This window comes from Rhineura floridana, chromosome 8, assembly GCF_030035675.1.
Source record: "Rhineura floridana isolate rRhiFlo1 chromosome 8, rRhiFlo1.hap2, whole genome shotgun sequence".
NCBI classification, from domain to species: domain Eukaryota; kingdom Metazoa; phylum Chordata; class Lepidosauria; order Squamata; family Rhineuridae; genus Rhineura; species Rhineura floridana.
In genome coordinates, this window is record NC_084487.1 from 24,093,774 (window position 1) to 24,112,103 (window position 18,330).

The 18,330-nt window shown below is 41.7% G+C and overlaps 1 protein-coding gene across 1 annotated transcript in view; it reads right to left on the minus strand.

Moving 5' to 3' along the window:
• CACNA1C (calcium voltage-gated channel subunit alpha1 C) overlaps nt 1-18,330 on the minus strand; it is a 722,305-nt gene that overhangs the window by 154,457 nt on the left and 549,518 nt on the right. The window contains exon 15 of the mRNA XM_061638625.1: nt 3,384-3,591. Coding sequence (XP_061494609.1) covers nt 3,384-3,591 — 208 coding nt within the window. The remainder of the gene's footprint in view (nt 1-3,383; nt 3,592-18,330) is intronic.

The following is an 18,330-nucleotide window of genomic DNA, read 5'->3' on the forward strand; positions in this document are numbered from 1 at the left end:
AAATCTCCGGTAAAAGAGGTCAAGGTCCACTCAGCCTTCCATCCATCAGTACCCGGCATATGCTGGGGGGTAAAGAAAGTCCAGGGACGGAACTGGCAATCCCACCCCATATATATGGTCTGCCTAGTAAACGTCGCAAGACGTCACCCTAAGAGTCGGAAATGACTCGCACTACAAGTGCGGGGACACCTTTACCTTTATCTTTAATAGGCAAAAAAACACAAACCTTGCAGTTTAAGAACGTACCTAACAGATATTTCTATCAAACTTTAGAAAGCAGGGAAATTGGGCAGCTATAGTGAATGCACCAGGGGAACAGGATACCTGACCTCTTCTCTGATATATTGTACTGCCCTACAAATATGTAAAATGCAAACACAATTTGGGTTGGTCTTTCACAGTCCAATCCACTTCCTGTGTAGCTTGGAAGAATTTGGTAACGTGCCTCTGGGCAGGGGAGGAGGAAGACGGGAGGAGGAGAGGGAGAAGGGAGGAGGAGGGGATGGAGGGGAGGGGAAGGACAGAGGGGGAAGGAGGGCAGGGGAGAGGAGAGGGAAAGGCAGGTCTGACCATTTGCATGCTTATTGAGTTCAATTTATTCCCATTTAATCATGCTTAGGATAGGTGAAACATCACGGGAGAGGAGGAGGAGGGAGAAGGAAGGGAGGGGAGATGGGGAAGGGTGGGAGGGGAGAGGAGCGGGGAAGGAGGAACAGGAGGGAGAAGATAGGAGGGAGCAGGAGGGGAGGGTACGTTCGATCATTTGCATGCTTATTGAGGTCAATGGGATTTACTCCTGTGCAATCATGCTTAGAGAGATGAAACTAACCTGGGGAGGGTCAGGAGGAAGGGGGGGAGGATAGGAGTAGGGAGGAAGGTGGATTGGTAGGGAGAGAGGCAGGAGATTAGGTGGGTGGGCACTGGGCAGAAGGAAAGGCCCTTTCCTTTCCAAAAGGAAAACATGGTCAACAGTATTGTTTGGGGGGGGGGTTCCCCCACCTTTTTATTCTACAGCAGACACATGTAGTCTCCCACCCAAATTTAAAAAGCTGTCCCTGCCCACATCCACATCAGACATTTATTCCAGTTTAAACAGTCATGGCTTCTCCCAAAGAATCCTGGGAAGTATAGTTTGTGAAGGGTGCTGAGAATTGCTAGGAGAGGCCCTATTCCCCTCACAGAGCTACAATCCCCAGAAGAGGAGCTGACTGTTAAACCCCTCTGGCCACTGGAGCTGTGTCAGGGGAATAAGTGTCTCCTAACACAAACTACACTTTCCAGGATTCTTTGTGGGAAGCTATGACTGTTTAAAGTGGAATAAATGTCTGGCGTGGGTGTGGCCTGCTGATTAGCTAAGCCAAACAGCTATTAGTCTGGCTTTTAGAACACTAACGGTAGGTTCTTACTGAGCATGCCTGCACTATCATAGACTGCAATGTTAAATTTCTTAACTTAATTAAATATCAGCCATGCATTTTTAAACTTTAAACTGCAGAAGATGAAGGTCAAAGCATGGGACAAGGTAAGTAATAGCATTACCAGTACTCTGTGAACACGGCTGATTTTTAATTAATTTCAACAAATTATTGACAGAAAAAAGTCCAACAGGGGTCTGGATTTTTTCCCTCTTGTTTTACCATTTGAACTCTAGATTCTCTCTGAGTGTTTTTTGTATCGCCATGAAATCCTAGAGGGTTGTTAAGCAAGCGTTTCTGAGTTCAGGACTATAAGGTTTGTAAGAATCTGTTTTGAAATGAGCTTATGGGAAGCAGCAGAATGGCATGGGGGTGTATATTTAATTTAACATTGCGGAATGCAAAAAATCCATGCTGAATATAGTGTACAGCCACTCTTGTGGCTGTATAATATAAAGATGGAATTAAATGGAACATAATGCACAAGCCTAAGGAAGTAGAGAAGAGGACAGCACTGCATCCTAATACAACTTCCCACAAAAACTGAATGAAAATAAGGTAATTTTTAAAAAATCTTACACAAAATATTAAAAAGTGATGAGGTGTAACATATTATTTTTGGTAAATGGTAAGTGACTGGGAAAGGTGAGGAGTGGAGGAGAGATGCTGCGTCTTCCACCATAACTCTTCTAAGTGTCCTACTCTAGAGAGACAGAACTTGCAAAAGAGCAATAAGTATGTGAGACAATTTGTTTGCATCAACATCCCTTCCACAAGGCACGGGAATTGGATGGTCCAGGTGAAATAATTCCCTCTGATTAAAAGCTAGACCTGTCAGTCACAACAGGCTATCCTTCCCCATCTCCCCTCCTACTCAACCAAAGACATTAAGATTGGTTTTGGGTTTTTTTGCAGAAATATGTCTGCAGCATTTTGGGGTATATGACTGAGTCAACAGGTAGCTTCACGAGGCTTTCAGAGGATCACTTCTTTAACACAGGGGGTCTCAGAGATCCTTGTACTAGACAAGCTCAAAAACACTCCAAATCACCCAATTCAGCTGCTGCACATCCCTAGTAAGAAGTGTACCACTTTAGGTTGGGGACTACATAGTTGAATGCTTCCACATGTATCGCTTAAACACATATTTTGGTTGTGCAGATTATCCACAGCAGGGAGTTTTTAAATAGGATCTCACGGCAGTTATCTGAAATCGTACAACCCTCTAAGATTGTTCCACATGCTTCTTCTGTGTGTTTGAAGTGGCCCAACAATGTTACTAACTAAAGAATTTGGAGAATTCCGTACACACAAAATAAAGTACTTTTTCACATAGCACAAAATTAAAACTATAGAATTCGCTCCCATAGGAAGCAGTGATGGCCACAAATTTGGGTGGCTTTAAAAGATTAGACAAATTCATAGCTACTAGCCATGATGGCAATGTTCTTCCTCCTTCCTCTTCCTTCTGACTACTAGTTGCTGGAAACCAAAGGGTGGAAAGTGCTCTTGCTCTTAGGTACTGCTTGCAGGCTTCCCATAGCCATCTTTTGGCCACTGCATGAACAGGATGCTGGACTAGATGGGTCATAAGAAGAACATTCTTCTTATGTTAACGTGATGCCAGTACCTCGCAAGGGTGTTTCTCCCTATAATGAGCCCACTCCTCTATTAAGTCCCACTAAAGCCAAGGCCAATTAGTTGGGATACAGAACAGAGTCTTCTCAGAGGTGACCCCTTTGTTATGAAACCTATCTCTCCACAGAGGCCCACCTTGGCCCATCTCCACCTGTTTTTAGAAAATGCTACAAGATTACTATTTTTAACGACAACTGACTTTTAATAAATTTTATTTATGTTTTTATTAAGCTTGGAGTTCTATTTAATTGGCACAAGACCACTGTTGACTGTTACACTGATACTGAATCTACAGATATTTAAGTAAAATCAAATACTATAAAGCCATACCTGAAATACAGTGAGCAGTGACTGGGGAAAGTTGTCAAATGTGCTTCTCCTGGTTTGCATCTCGTCGAAGTTAAACTTGCCTCCAAAGAGCTGCATCCCTAGGAGGGAGAAGATGATGATGAAGAGGAAGAGGAGCAGCAGCAGGGAGGCGATGGAGCGCACAGAGTTGAGCAGGGAAGCCACCAAATTACTCAAAGAGTTCCAGTACCTGGAGAGTCAAAAAGAAAGAAGGTTACATTTCTTCTGTCCAAAACAGATACTTCTCATCTACATCATGTATCACCTTCAGGCAGGCTGTTTTCCAGCCTGTGAAGAAATAAATCATTCATGAACTTCCCTAAGATAATGAGACCAACGGCAGTTAATGAGCACTTTTACGGCCACGTGTGAAAAACACACAAGTCCTCCCCCACTTCTGCACCTTGCACACCTGGAAGATTACTTTCAAAAAGTGTTATCAATATGCAGAAATTAGTAGGTGCTGCCTCAGTAAGTTACATTCTAGCCAACCTCATTACAACACTCACAGCTGTTCAAAGCAAGCCAGAATACCTCACTCTAGAGAATGGCTCAGTGAAAACCGACAAGAACAGATGGGAGAACAGTCTGGAAGCAAAGGGTGATTGGTTGAAAATCTGGTTTGTGTGTGCTCATATTTGGATGAAGGGGGCCAGACCTTGATTTCTGAGGAGGTGGGATCACCATAATGTTTATACTGGGGTAATCCCACAAGACCAAATTCAAATTTACCTTAATAACTTTCAGCCCTTTTGCAATTTATTTATATGTTTTAAATACTTATATCCCACCTTTCAATTAAAATTTGCATGGCAGCTAACAATAAAAAATGTGTACAAATCCATTAGAGCCCTAAAGACAGTGAATCAAACAGAAGACACCTAAAAACTCACCAACAACTTTAATTAAAAGTGTGGTTAAAGAGAAATCCTTAACCTAGTGCCTAAAACGCAGTAAGGATGGTTCCAGAAGACGCCCCAAGGGACAGTGCCCCACAGCCAGGGCATCATTGTTGAAAAGGCCCTATCTCCAGTCACCAACTACCTGATCCCTGATCGGTGAGAAGGAGCACCCAGAACAGGTCCTCTGGTGATGATCTTAAAAAACGGACAGGTTCATATAGTACTATTTAATCATTTTTGTCCCTATGAAGCAAATTTCATCACAAATAATCATACCATGAAGTCAGGGTTGAACTGCCAATATTTGCTTCAATGACTAAGAGATTCATCATCACTGCTGAGTCCCGAACATTACCTAAGGTTCTGAAATGCTAGAGGTATCACATTACCACTTCTTCTGCATTATTGGCAACTTTCTCACACAGGATATTTACCTTCTTCATAGTTTCTATGCAGCCCTACATCTGGGTCTTGGCTAGTGACAAGCAGCACGAAGTTTGAGGATTGTGGGGCAGAACACCATACCTTTAGTTCACTTCATCTGCAGCTGTTCACACATAGCCACAGAAGAAGCAAGACAGTGTAAAAAACAACACTTCCATGTCTTTTTGATGGCTTGCCACTCAGTTGCCTAGGCAATGCAAAGACCTCTTGTTTTCTGGCATGGTGCAGAAAAGTACACCAGAGGAAGGCAGGAATATCACGGACTCTCCTTACCTTCTGGTACTGTGCTACAAGCTGCTGTGAAGACAGGGAGTGTTGCCAGGTAGGCTAGGCAATTGGATGATGCACCCTATCTTCCCACATTGTGTTGAGAGTTGCCCAGAATATTGGGAGTGTTGCCTTCTTGCCAATGCAGGGATGCTCTCCCTTTCCCCTGTGCCCTGGCACAATGGATGAACTTTGGTCATGTTTGTAAGGTCAGTTTACTTGACACCTGAGAATAAAACTTCATGCAACCAATGAAGTAGACTCTGGTCCCCAAAGGTTTATGCTATAATAAATTTGTTAGTCTTCAGGGTGCTACCGAACTCTACTGGAATTTGTGCTCCACTCACCCAGGGTGGATACAAGGTAAAGTTGAATACAGATATTATGGTAGGCCTCTATCACAGTTGCTAATGCCACAAAGCAGTGCAATGACTAAGAACCTGTAAGATTCCTTTATGCTGTCATCAGAGTACACACAAGCAATTCCAAGTAGTCAGATGGTGAATCATGATGAAAATGAGAGCTAATAGGCATGCTTAACAGACACAGAAACAACTGGGCTCCAAATTGCATTGTTGCTTTTTTCCTTTTAACATTAGGACTCAGTACTCCAGCCTCTACCATTAGGAAATGTCTGTTTTCCCCCTACCATTTTGTGATTTTTAAATTTTTATTTATTTATTTTGCTATCAGTCAAGAGCTTCCCCTCATGCCACTGTGTATTAGCCATCAGTGACTTGGCCAATTTGCTAGATGTTGAGCTACAGGAGAAATGTGGGAAACTACTCTGTAATTGCTTAGAATGCACACTCCAGAGCCATTTGTGTACATGTAACACACAATGCCATAGCTTTTTTCTGTTCCTACTGATGGTAGTATCTATTCCAGCATTTTAATTCTAACCATGGCTGATATAGTTAAGGCCTGTTGATTGCAGAAATGAAAACCGCTAGTGCTGTGTCCATTTCACTAATGGAATAGTACTTAATATTAGCTGTAGGTTATAGGAACACTTTCCACATAGCACAACATGGAATGATTATCATTTGCACTGTGATTTGAGAAATATATTCAAGGATCTTATGTACGCTTTAATTTGGATTCCTCCATTGAGCAGGGGGTTGGACTCAATGACTTTATAGGCCCCTTCCAACTCTACAATTCTATGATTCTATGTAATGTTGCAGGAGATCCTGGATGCATCTTTTGGATCTCACTGCAGCTTCACTGATACTGCTAAAAATATGGATGCCCCAAGTGATAGTTTGGGTCACTTCTCCTTTTGAGGTGTACCTGTTATAAGATGAACAGTATACCAACAGTGTCATATGGTCACTTACGTGATACCTCACATATGTTCATACATGAACGCAAGCAGATTTCCCATGGGCCAGAAAGAAAGCTGAAGACTCTCTGGGAAGCAAGAAGATAATGGGAAAAGTACCAACAATTCTTGATATAAAGGGGATCCCATGAGAGTAATGGAGCCCTGACTAAGGGCTGAAAGGAAGCTCAAAGAGCTGATGCATCAACAGAGGCACCACTATTTCTGTTCCCTGTTGAGGGGAAAACAAGCTGCTTCGAAAAGAAAGCTTCCATCTCTGGCATGTAACAACCTTCAGACAACTAGCTACAGCAAGGCATGGCTCTAGAGCAAGACAAAGGCAGTCTGTTTCTTAGGATGAAGGGAGTGTTCCTATGCAAGCAGGAAGCAGTGGTCATGTATGTATGAAGTGGGCAGGAGGAGAAATTGGTCATGAGTAAATACACTAACAGGCAAAAAAACCTTGCAGTTTAAGAACATACCTATAGCCGGACTTCCGGGAAGGGTGACTTCGCTTGTGCCTGCTTTTGAGACGGGCTCCCGCCTCAAAAGAAGCTTATTCAGATATAAATCAGTCAGAACATTTTTTTTTGACTGATGAAATTTCTCCCGGGCAGGGAGAAACGTAGAGATCAACCTCAAAAGCCTGTTTTTGTTGGGAGGACTGGATTTCATTAATTTATGAGAAAAGGTCCAGCCAGCAATGCCAGACGGACTTCCGAACAAGCTCTATCTGATTAATGCGATACGTTTATCTTTTCTTCAAAGAGAAAACGGACTAACAGGCAAGCACCCTTCTTTCTATTATTTTTTTTACTTGGTTTAAATTGTTGCAGCAAAAAGAGATTTCTCAAATGAATCAGCTTTAAAGAACTTCTGGGTGAGCTATAACTCTTCTCTGTTATTCACGAAATTAACAGCTTATCTCTGTTTCTATTGCAAAAAGCTGTCCTGGAAGTGCATTCTAAAGATATAAACAGAAGAGGGATTTCTATTCCGAGGAACATTATATTGTCTGGGACTATTCTCTTTTTGGTCTATTTTATTTTGACGAATCTGCTTCTTCACGACGCCACTAACTGTTTTGATGCTGGGAACTAAATTTGTTTTGTATTCTTGAACATAGAGAGATAAGGCAGGCTGCTCTGTTTATACTGTGATGTCATCAAGCCTGGAATATTAACCCAATTGTTGCTGAAATAAGAAGTGGTTCTTCTTTATTTTTGTTTTGTTTTGTTTTCGTGGTTTTAAAAATGGCAATCAAGAAAGTGGCTGAGAATCTGGAAGTAATTATGTTTCAGAAAATAATGGATGAGATTGAGATAACAAAACAAACTCTGCGACAGGGCAGTAAGGAGCTGAAAATTGAACTGAGCAAAATGACGCAGGAGCTTAAAGAAATAGGGGATCCTGTGAGAGAGGAGAATGAGATCAGAGATGAGAAAAGAAAAAATAAAGGGAAGATACAAGCCCTGGAGATTGGAACAAATGTGGAATTGGAAAAAGATCTGGAGTTTATGGATATTAGAAATAAAAATCTAATGTTTGGAATTTAACGCTATCTCTGAAGAAATTAATGAAGATATTAGAGATAAAGTTATCAATGGCTTGGATAATCTTCTGGACTGGAATGACGTGATGGAGCTTGATATAGAGAAAATCTATGGAATTAACTGCAGCCATGTGACAATGGAAAAACTCTCAAGAGATGAGCCAGTGCATTTTGTAAAAAAGAAGAACAGAGATATGACTTTACAACAATATTTCAGCAACTTATTCAGAATTGATGGCAAGAAAATATTTGGGATAGAGGAAATTCCCATCAGACTCTTATTATATGACTATGGCTATGACAGCAAGATTATTATGGAATACTGATAATGGAAGATTGGACACTGAAATTACTGGACTTAACAGGACTATTGAAGATGGAAGATGGAATTAATATGGATAATGGAATAATGGCTATTGAAATTATTGGACCTAACAGATTTTGATGAGATGGATTAATCGATATGTTTATTTGGACTATGGTTATGACAATAAGATTATTATTATTATTAACGAGATGGATTAATCAACATGTTTATTTGGAGAAAAATTGATAGATATATTTCTTAAAGAATTGAAACCTCTCTTTGACTTTTTGTGGAAAGAATAAAGTAATGTTTATGAGATTTGATGATTAATTAAGATAACTACTGGAGGAAAGTGATTTTATAATATAATTTAAGAGACAGGATTGTTATATATTGTAGACCTATAACTGATTTGATCTGCGACAAATGGGAAGTCAACATTTTATTTTTTTGTTTAATCATTTTTGTTTTGTTTTGTTTTTTGTCTTTGAATGTTTTATGATTTTGTTTTGTATGTTTTATGAAAATTTGAATAAAAAATTATTGTAAAAAAAAAAAAGAACATACCTATAGCCAACAAATATTTCTATCAAACTTTAAAAAGCAGGGAATTTGGACAGCTACAGTGAATGCACCAGGAGAGCAGGAGACCTGACCTCCTCTCTGAGATATTGTAAAGTAAAGGTGTTCCCGCACTTGTAGTGCGAGTCGTTCCCGACTCTTAGGGTGACGTCTTTCGACATTTACCAGGCAGATCGTATATATGGGGTGGGACTGCCAGTTCCTTCCCCGGCCTTTCTTTACCCCCCAGCATATTCCGGGTACTCATTTTACCGACCACGGATGGATGGAAGGCTGAGTGGACCTCGACCCCTTTTACTGGAGATTCGACTTCCTCCTTCCTTTGGAATCGAACTCTGGCTGTGAGCAGAGCTTCGGCTGCGTTACCACCGCTTACCACTCTGCACCACGGAGGATCTGAGATATTGTACTGCCCTACAAATTGTACTGCCCTACAAATTTGTCAAAATGCAAACACAATTTGGGTTCGTCTTTAACAGTCTGAGCATGTGGTGAGTGGTGGCAACACCTCCTATCTCCAAAGATGGAGAATTACATTTTTGTATGTTTGTTGGTGCTCTTCTTACTTTGCTTCTGTCCTGTGTTACTACTGTTTCTACAGAGAATCTAACCTTGCAAATTATATTTCTTTCATTATTCATCCTAGAGATCTGTGTCAAATTTATTTTTATTAATTTCAAAGACTTTAGATTGGTCAGTGTCATATGATGGTGAAGACAGCCTTTTGTGTTTCAAACTGGAGATTATGTTCTATTTCTATTCTGGGTGCATTAACAGTTGAATCTGAAACTGCAGTTTGATATAAAATCAGACTGATTATAATATATTGCTACTTAAGCAATGAATCTAACTGTTGGGGGGGAACTTGGCCTACCCAAGATGCATGTTTTCAGCCTGCTATGGTTAAATCACTATACTTAAGGAAAGGTGGGCATGGTCAATTAAAAACATAGAGCACACCTTGAAATTTGCTAGAATATATTTCACCTCCCACTGTTTTATCTTGTGGAAACTGAGACACTCCTCATGTCCACTGGAGACTATTCTGCAGAATAGCCAGTGCCATTATTCAACAATTGTTTTTGGAGTTTTTTAGTGTAAATTTTGCAGAGTGTTGCTGTATTTCACATATTCACAGAAACAGTGGGTAGGGGAGGTGAAAGAAGGAAGAGGAGAGTGGAGGAAGAAGGGAGGAGGAAAGAAGAGGAGGGGAAGGAGGGGAGGGAAGGGGAAGGAGAGAGGGGGAAGGAGAGGGGGAGAGGAAAGGCAGGTCTGATAATTTGCATGCTTATTGAGTTCAATGGGATTTACTGCCATGCAATCATCCTTAGAATAGGTGAAACTGACCATGGAGGAGGAGGAGGGGGAAGAGACAGGAGAGGAGAGGAGGAGGAGGGGCAGCAGGAGGAGATGATTGGAGGGGGAGGAGGAACAAAAGAAGGGGAAAGGAAGAGGCAAAAGTGAGGGGCTAGGAGGAGGAGGAGAAGGCAGGTTTGATCATTTGCAGTTCAATGTGATTTACTCCTGGTACAATCATGCTTAGGATAGGTGAAACTGCCTTGGGGGAGGGGCAGGGACTGGGGAGGACGGGGAAGCAGAGGAAGGGGGAGGAGATTGGGTGGGCAGGCAGTGGGCAGACGGAAAGGCCCTTTCCTTTCCAAAAAGAAAACATTGTCAACAGTATCATTGTTTTTCAGAGTTTTCCCACCTTTTTATTCTACAGTAGGCACATGTAGTCTCCCACCCAAATTTAATCCAAAACTGTCAGAGGCCACACCCACACCAGACCTTTATTTCACTTTAGATAGTCATGGCTTCCCCCAAAGAATCCTGGGAAGTGTAGATTGTTAAGTGTGCTGAGAGTTGCTAGGAGATGCCCTATTCCCCTCACAGAGCTACAATTCCCAGAAGAGGGGCTGACTGTTAAACCCCTCTGGCCACTGAAGCTGTCAGGGGAACTGGAGTCTCCTAACAACTCTCAGCACCCTTCACAAACTACACTTTCCAGGATTCTCTGGGGGAAGCCATGACTGTCTAAAGTGAAATAAAGGTCTGGCATGGGTATGGCCACCTAATTAGCAAAGCCAAACAGCTGTGAGTCTGGCTTTTAGAACACTGACAATTGGTTCTTACTGAGTGTTCCTGATGTTATAATAGACTTCAATGATACACTTCTTAAAATAATTAAAATTCAGCCGTGCATTTTTTTAACTTTTAAACTGAAGAAGATGAAGGTCAGAGTATGGGGCAAAGTCAGTAGTAGGATTACAGGTACTCTGTGAGTCTGGCTGATTTTTAATGAATTTCAACAGATTATGAGAACTCTCAGAGAAAAAAGTCCAAAAGGGCTCTGGGTTTTTTCCCCCTGTCTTTAGACTTTGAACTCTCGATTCTTTCTGACTGTTTTGTTTATCACCATGAAAATTGAGAGAATTGTTAAGCAAGCGTTTCTGAGTTCAGGACTATAAGTGTTGTAAGGTTTTGTTTTGAAATGAGCTTATGGGAAGCATCAGAATGGCATGGGGTGTATTTTCAATTTAACATTGCAGAATGTGAAACATCCATGCTGGCTATAGTGTACAGCCACTCTTGTGGCTGTATAATGAAGGCATCCCAAATTCAGGCTGACTCCAGATAGAGGAGAGGGTGATGTTTGGGCTGGAGCAGTGAAGAGCCCTTAATACTTGGCTTCATTCATTGGCTATCACTCGTGGCCGAATAAGATTGTCTTCCAAGATAAGGACTTTAACAGAGGGTCCATAAGTGACTGTGGAGGCCAATTCTGGATCCACACAGCCTCCCACAGTGAGGACATAGGTTTCCAGATGGAAGATGGTCGCAATGAGGATTTGTTTGACGTGCCTTCCACTTAGCTTGTTTGTACCGTTCGCCTTGTATTCGTGCTTCTTTAAAGTCCACAGCACCTTTGATAATAGCTGACCTCCATTTGGGACGTTCATGGGCCAAGACTTTCCAGTTGTTGATGTTCATGTTACATTTTTTTAGATTCGCTTTAAGAGCATCTTTAAACCACTTTTGCTGTCCACCAATGTTCCGTTTCCATCCTTAAGTTGGGAGTAAAGTAGCTGCTTTGGAAGACGGTGATCAGGCATTTGAACAGTATGGCCGGTCCAGCAAAGTTGATGTTGAAGGATCATTGTTTCAACACTGGTAGTCTTTGCTTCTTCCAAAACGCTAATGTTAGTCCATCTGTCTTCCCAAGTAATTTGCAGAATTTTCCGGAGGCAGCCTTGGTGGAATCTTTCAAGAAGTTGGGAATGGCATTTATAAAAGGTCCATGTTTCACAGGCATACAGTAAGGTCGGTAGGACAATGGCTTTGTAAATAAGCATTTTGGTCTCCCTGCAAATATCTTGATCTTCGAACACTATGCTTCATTCGGGAGAATGTGGCACTCACAGAGCTCAGACGATGTTGAATTTCAGCATCGATGTCAGCTTTTACAGAGAGATGGCTGCCGAGATAGGGGAAGTGATCAACGTTCTCCAACGTCACACCATTAAACTGGACTGATGGTGCTACAGAAGGACTAGTTCGCACCTGTTGATGAAGCACTTTGGTTTTTTTAATATTAAGTGAGAGCCCAAGCTTTCCATATGCTTCTGCGAAGACATTTAGGATAGTTTGAAGATCTTTCTCTGAATGTGCAGAGACTACATTATCATCGGCATATTGAAGTTCTACAACAGAGGTTGACATTACCTTACTTTTTGCTTTCAGCCTACTGAGATTAAAAAGCTTTCCATCTGTTTGATATATGATTTCCACACCAGTAGGAAGTTTCCCCTCAATAAGGTGTAGAATCATAGCAATGAAGATAGCAAATAAGGCAGGAGCAATGACGCATCCCTGTTTTATGTCTGATCCGACTCTGAATGGATTGCTCTGAAAGCCATTGTTGTCCAAAATTGTTGCTGTCATGTTGTCTTGAAGGAGTCGCAAAATATTCACAAATTTGTCAGGGCACCCATTTCAGAAGGATGGTCCAGAGAGCGGTTCGATTCACAGTGTCAAAGGCCTTAGTCAGATCAATACACGCCATATATAAAGGTCGATTCTGCTCCTGGCATTTTTCTTGAAGCTGTCATGCAGTGAAGGTCATGTCCACTGTCCCCCTGGAAGGGCGGAAACCATTTTGAGATTCGGGGAGGACATCCTCTGAGATCGGCGGGAGGCGATTTGTGAGGATCCTTGCAAGGATTTTACCTGCGGTAGCAAGAAGAGAGATACCTCGATAGTTCCCACAATCTGTTCTATCACCCTTCTTAAAAAGGGTGATAATTATGGCGTCCCTAAAGTCTTCTGGGATCTCCTCCCTCATCCAGATTTTTTCAATGAGCTTATGAAATTGTTGTGTAAGTTCAGGCCCACCTTCTTTAAAGACTTCAGCAGGAATCCCATCAGGTCCACTAGCTTTGTTGTTCTTCATTTGATTGATGGCTTTACTGACTTCATCCAAATTAGGGGATACTGCAAGCTCGTCTCTAGTTTGTTGTTGTGGAATTTGCAAGAAGACCTCATCAGCCACAATAGATGCTCTTTCCAGTGCAATGCAATAGACTCTTTATCCGTAAGAAGTTTGCTACCATCCATTGAATGTAAAGGATTTGTACTGTAATTTGTTGGTCCATAGATGGCCTTTCTGGCATTAAAAAAGCCCCGTGCATCGTCAGCATCTGCAAAGTGCTGGATTTCTTGAGCTTTCTTTATCCACCAGGCGTTCTTAACTTCTCTAGTTCTTCTTTGGACCTCAGCCTTTGCACTGGCATAGATGTTTTTCTTAGCAGCACAGTTAATGCCTTTCTGCCATATCTGGAAGGCTTTCCTTTTCTTGTCGATGATATGTTCAACCTCACTATCATTCTCATCAAACCAATCCTGATGTTTCTTAGTTTGGTATCCTATAGTTTGTTCACATGCTGCAATAATGGATGTCTTCAGTTTAATCCAGTGTTCCTCGACATTTTCAGGGAGTTCTGTTGGTAGATGTTTCTTGAGAGATGTTTGAAAGCAGGCTTGCTTAATAGGATCTTGAAGGGCATGGATGTTCATTTTATGCCTTGGTTTTTTTTCCTTGGAGCCTACATTGAGGAACAATATTAATGGCCATAGTGGGTCGAATTAATCGGTGATCTGTCCAGCAGTCATCAGCACTCATCATGGCCCTAGTGAAGAGTACATCACAATGATCTCTGGCATGGACAATTACGTAATCCAGGAGATGCCAAGGGTGCTTCCATGATGTTTTAAATTTATTTTTCTGATGAAAGAGTATGTTTGTAATAACAAGATTATGCTCTGTACACTTAGTCAGAAGTAGAATGCCATTCAGGTTGCTATTGCCAACTCCTTCTTTCCCAATGGTTTCTGGCCATAAATCGAAATCACGCCCAACTCTTGCACTGAAATCACCCAAGAGGATAATTTTATCCTCCTTAGGTATCTCTGATAAGATGGTGTCCATCTGGTTATAAAAAATTTCCTTGATGTCTTCATCAGCATCTAATGTTGGTGCATAAGCACTTACAATAGTTGCCTGCTGGTTTTTGGCAAGTTTTAACCGGAGAGTTGAGAGTCGTTCAATAATGCCAATAGGAACTTCTGACAAGAGCTTCACAAGATCTTCAACATTTTTATTAACGACTTGGATGAGGAGGTACAAAGCATGCTTATCAAATTTGCAGATGATACAAAATTGGGGGGCATAGCTAATACCGTGGAAGACAGAAACAAAATTCAAAGAGACCTTGATAGGCTGGAGCATTGGGCTGAGAACAACAGAATGAAATTCAACAGGGATAAATGCAAAGTTCTACACTTAGGAAAAAGAAACCAAATGCACAGTTATAAGATGGGGGATACTTGGCTCAGCAATACAACATGTGAGAAGGATCTTGGAATTGTCGTTGCATTAACAGAAGTATAGTTTTCAAATCACATGAAGTATTAGTTCCCCTCTATTCAGCACTGGTTAGGCCTCATCTTGAATACTGTGTCCAGTTCTGGTCTCCGCACTTCAAGAAGAATGCAGACAAACTGGAACGGGTTCAGAGGAGGGCAACAAGGATTATCAAGGGACTGGAAACCAAGCCCTATGAGAAGAGAATGAAATAACTGGGCATGTTTAGCCTGGAGAAGATAAGACTGAGGGGAGATATGATAACACTCTTCAAGTACATGAAAGGTTGCCACACAGAGGAGGGCTAGGATCTCTTCTCCATCATCTCAAAGGACACGGAATAATGGGCTCAAGTTGCAGGAAGCCAGATTTCAACTGGACATCAGGAAAAACTTCCTAACTGTTAGAGCCATACGACAATGGGACCAATTACTTAGAGAGCTAGTGGGCTCTCTGACACTGGAGACATTCAAGAGGCAGCCGGACAGCCATCTGTACGGGAATGCTTTGATTTGGATTCCTGCATTGAGCAGGGGGTTGGACTTGATGGCCTTATAGGCCCCTTCCAACTCTACTATTCTATGATTCTAAGATGATTGTTAATAGCAAGGCCTACTCCATGTATTCGTCATTCTTGTTCAGGCAGTCTTTTCCAGAAGAAGGTATAACTTCCTTTTTCTTCCTTCAGTTGTCCTTCTCCTGCTCTTTGAGTTTCTTGGAGTGCTGCTATTTCAATATTAAAACATCTAAACTCCCTCGCAATGATGGCAGTCCTGCGTTCAGGACATTCACTATCTGTATTGTCCAGCAATGTCTGTATATTCCATGTTCCAAAATTCAATTGTCTTTTGCGACCGCTAAGTAGTGAGCCCACTGGATGCAGTAATCCAGTCAGGGAGAGAGATGAGGCAGACTATGTTTAGGGCACCTTTTCTAGCCCCCTCCCCATACGGGGTGAGCAGAGTGGATCCTGAATAGGACTGAATAGGACTGCTCAGTCGTGGATACAGCTGCCAAACTGCCTTGGTCCTTGAGCCAGGACGACTGAGTCTGTATCCACCATCCATGTGCTGGTCCATGACTAGGGGCTTCCAGATTTCACGGTCCTGCCCCCGTTACCATTCGCTGTTCACCATGGGACTTTTGATTTGGTTTGGTTTGCTTGGAAGACACCTGTGCGTGAATTTGTTTTATGTGGGGAGATCGGTGCATGACAATCAACACACAATCTTGACAGAAAAAGGCTTTGATCCAATGGCATGGATACCATGACGATTGGAAGTCTTTTATCTGCTCCAGCCTTCATCCGCCTTCACAGCCGTTGTAATGTACACACTGTTATCCTCCACCTGTTCTGCCATTCAGGACTTTCTTGAATCGTTCTTTGTCTGGTTCCTCTCCCTTGACCTTACTGCCATGGGTGACCCTGCTGGGAGTACATGACTCCCGAACGCATTGCTCACAGGGTTCATTGGAACACGCAAGCCCACTCACCACTACAAGGTGACGATCCAGCGAGTATTTTACAATACTTGGCATATACTGCTAGTGAATGAGTTACTGGTCTGCCAGATCCAGCCAGAGAATAAAATTACTTTATACAACAATATATAGCTATCTTAACAGAGAAGACAGAAAAATATTATACTATAAATATTATATTTCTAATTATAGAAATAAAATTTCTTTTGCATCTAGCACAGTGGATAATTTGGACTGGGTAAATCAATCATCAAGTGCCAAAAGATCAGAATGCAAGCTTTCTAAACTGGAGATTATCTGGCACTGCTATGTCTCTATCTTCTTCCTAGAGGTCAAATGGCATTATGCTTGTGTATCTTCTGTGACTTAAGTTTTTATCCCCTTGACCTTGAAAAACATCAACTCTGATAATAAGTTGAAGCCTGCAGGATGTTGTGCACTATGTGGAATTTAGACATATTATTCATTTAAGTTGCAGGTAAAATTCTTACGTTATTCTTGGTGTCCAAGTTAATGTAGTGCAGTTTGCAATTATGATGTCTGGTATGGTATGCTCTGCTTTGCAGTTTGCAGTTTTACAGCACAATCCTAATAATGTCCTGTTGAATTCAGTGGGGTTTACTCTCAGGAAAGTGGGGTTAAGATTACAGTCTTAGTTCCAGAAATGTTTAAATTTGAGTATTTTTTTACTGTTTTAATTTTCTAGGGCAGTGGTTCCCAATCCCCCCCCCGCCCCCCAAGAACCACTTGAAAATTGCTACTGGTCTTGGCAGGCCATTTAATAATTTTTCTGCCTGTTGTAGCAATTGGAAACCACTGTGCTTGATGCTATATTTTAATTGTATTTTAATTGTTTCTTTTATATCTTATATTGTATGTTCTTGTATTACAATTTGCATTCCATAGAATTCAAAATATAATAAAATATAAGAAATAACAGAAGCAATAAAAACAATTAAAAATCAATATGAATATTTAATACAGACATGCCTGGACCACCTGAATGAAGATCGCAGACCACTGGTAGTCTATGGTCCACAGTTTGGGAACCCCTGCCCTCGGGTTAGAGTTGGGTCTTTTCATGGCTGACAATATTCTCAGTGGGTCAAATATAAAGCATTTATCAGGTCCTTTAAAATACTCATGTAGTTTGCAAACTCCCCAGAGATTACCCAACCATCTTCAGGGGAAGTGCGGTCCTGTTCATTCTCCTAGACCTCTCTGAGGCTTTCATTACTATTAACCACAGTATTTTTATGGAGAAGCTATTCAAAATGAGTTTGGCAGTACAGTTTCCCAGTGATTCTATATATACCTAGAAGCTGAATGTTGGAAGATTCAGGACAGACAAAAGGAAGTACTTCTTTACTCAGCGCATAGTTAAACTATGGAATTTGCTCCCACAAGATGCAGTAATGGCCACCAGCTTGGATGGCTTTAAAAGAAGATTAGACAAATTCATGGAGGACAGGGCTATCAATGGCTACTAGCCGTGATGGCTGTGCTCTGCCACCCTAGTCAGAGGCAGCATGCTTCTGAAAACCAGTTGCCGGAAGCCTCAGGAAGGGAGAGTGTTCTTGCACTCGGATCCTGCTTGTGGGCTTCCCCCAGGCACCTGGTTGGCCACTGTGAGAACAGGATACTGGACTAGATGGGCCACTGGCCTGATCCAGCAGGCTCTTCTTATGTTCTTATGTTCTTAAAGCCAATTCCAGAAAGTGATGGGGGATTTCTCCTTGACTCTTTGGTATTTATGCTTTTGGATCCCAGAGGGTTCTATATTTATCCCCAATGCCTTTAAAGATCTGTATGAAATCACTGAATGAAGTCATCCAGAAATATAGAGTGAGGTGTCATTGATATGTGGATGACACCCAATTCTATTTCTCTTTTCATATAATGCAGGTGAAGCAGCAAGAGGGCTATCAGTGCCTGGAAGCAGGAATGGGCTGGCTGAGACCAATAAACTGAAGCTCAATCCAGACAAGACAGAGGTACTGATAGTAGGTGGTTCAGCTGCCCAGGTAAGTGCTGTATGTACAGCCTGTTCTAGAGGAGATTGCACTCCCCTTGAAGGACAGCTGGGGAGCCTTTTTTATGCTGAGGACCGCATTTCCTTGGAGGCATTTTTCCAAGCCTAATTGTCATG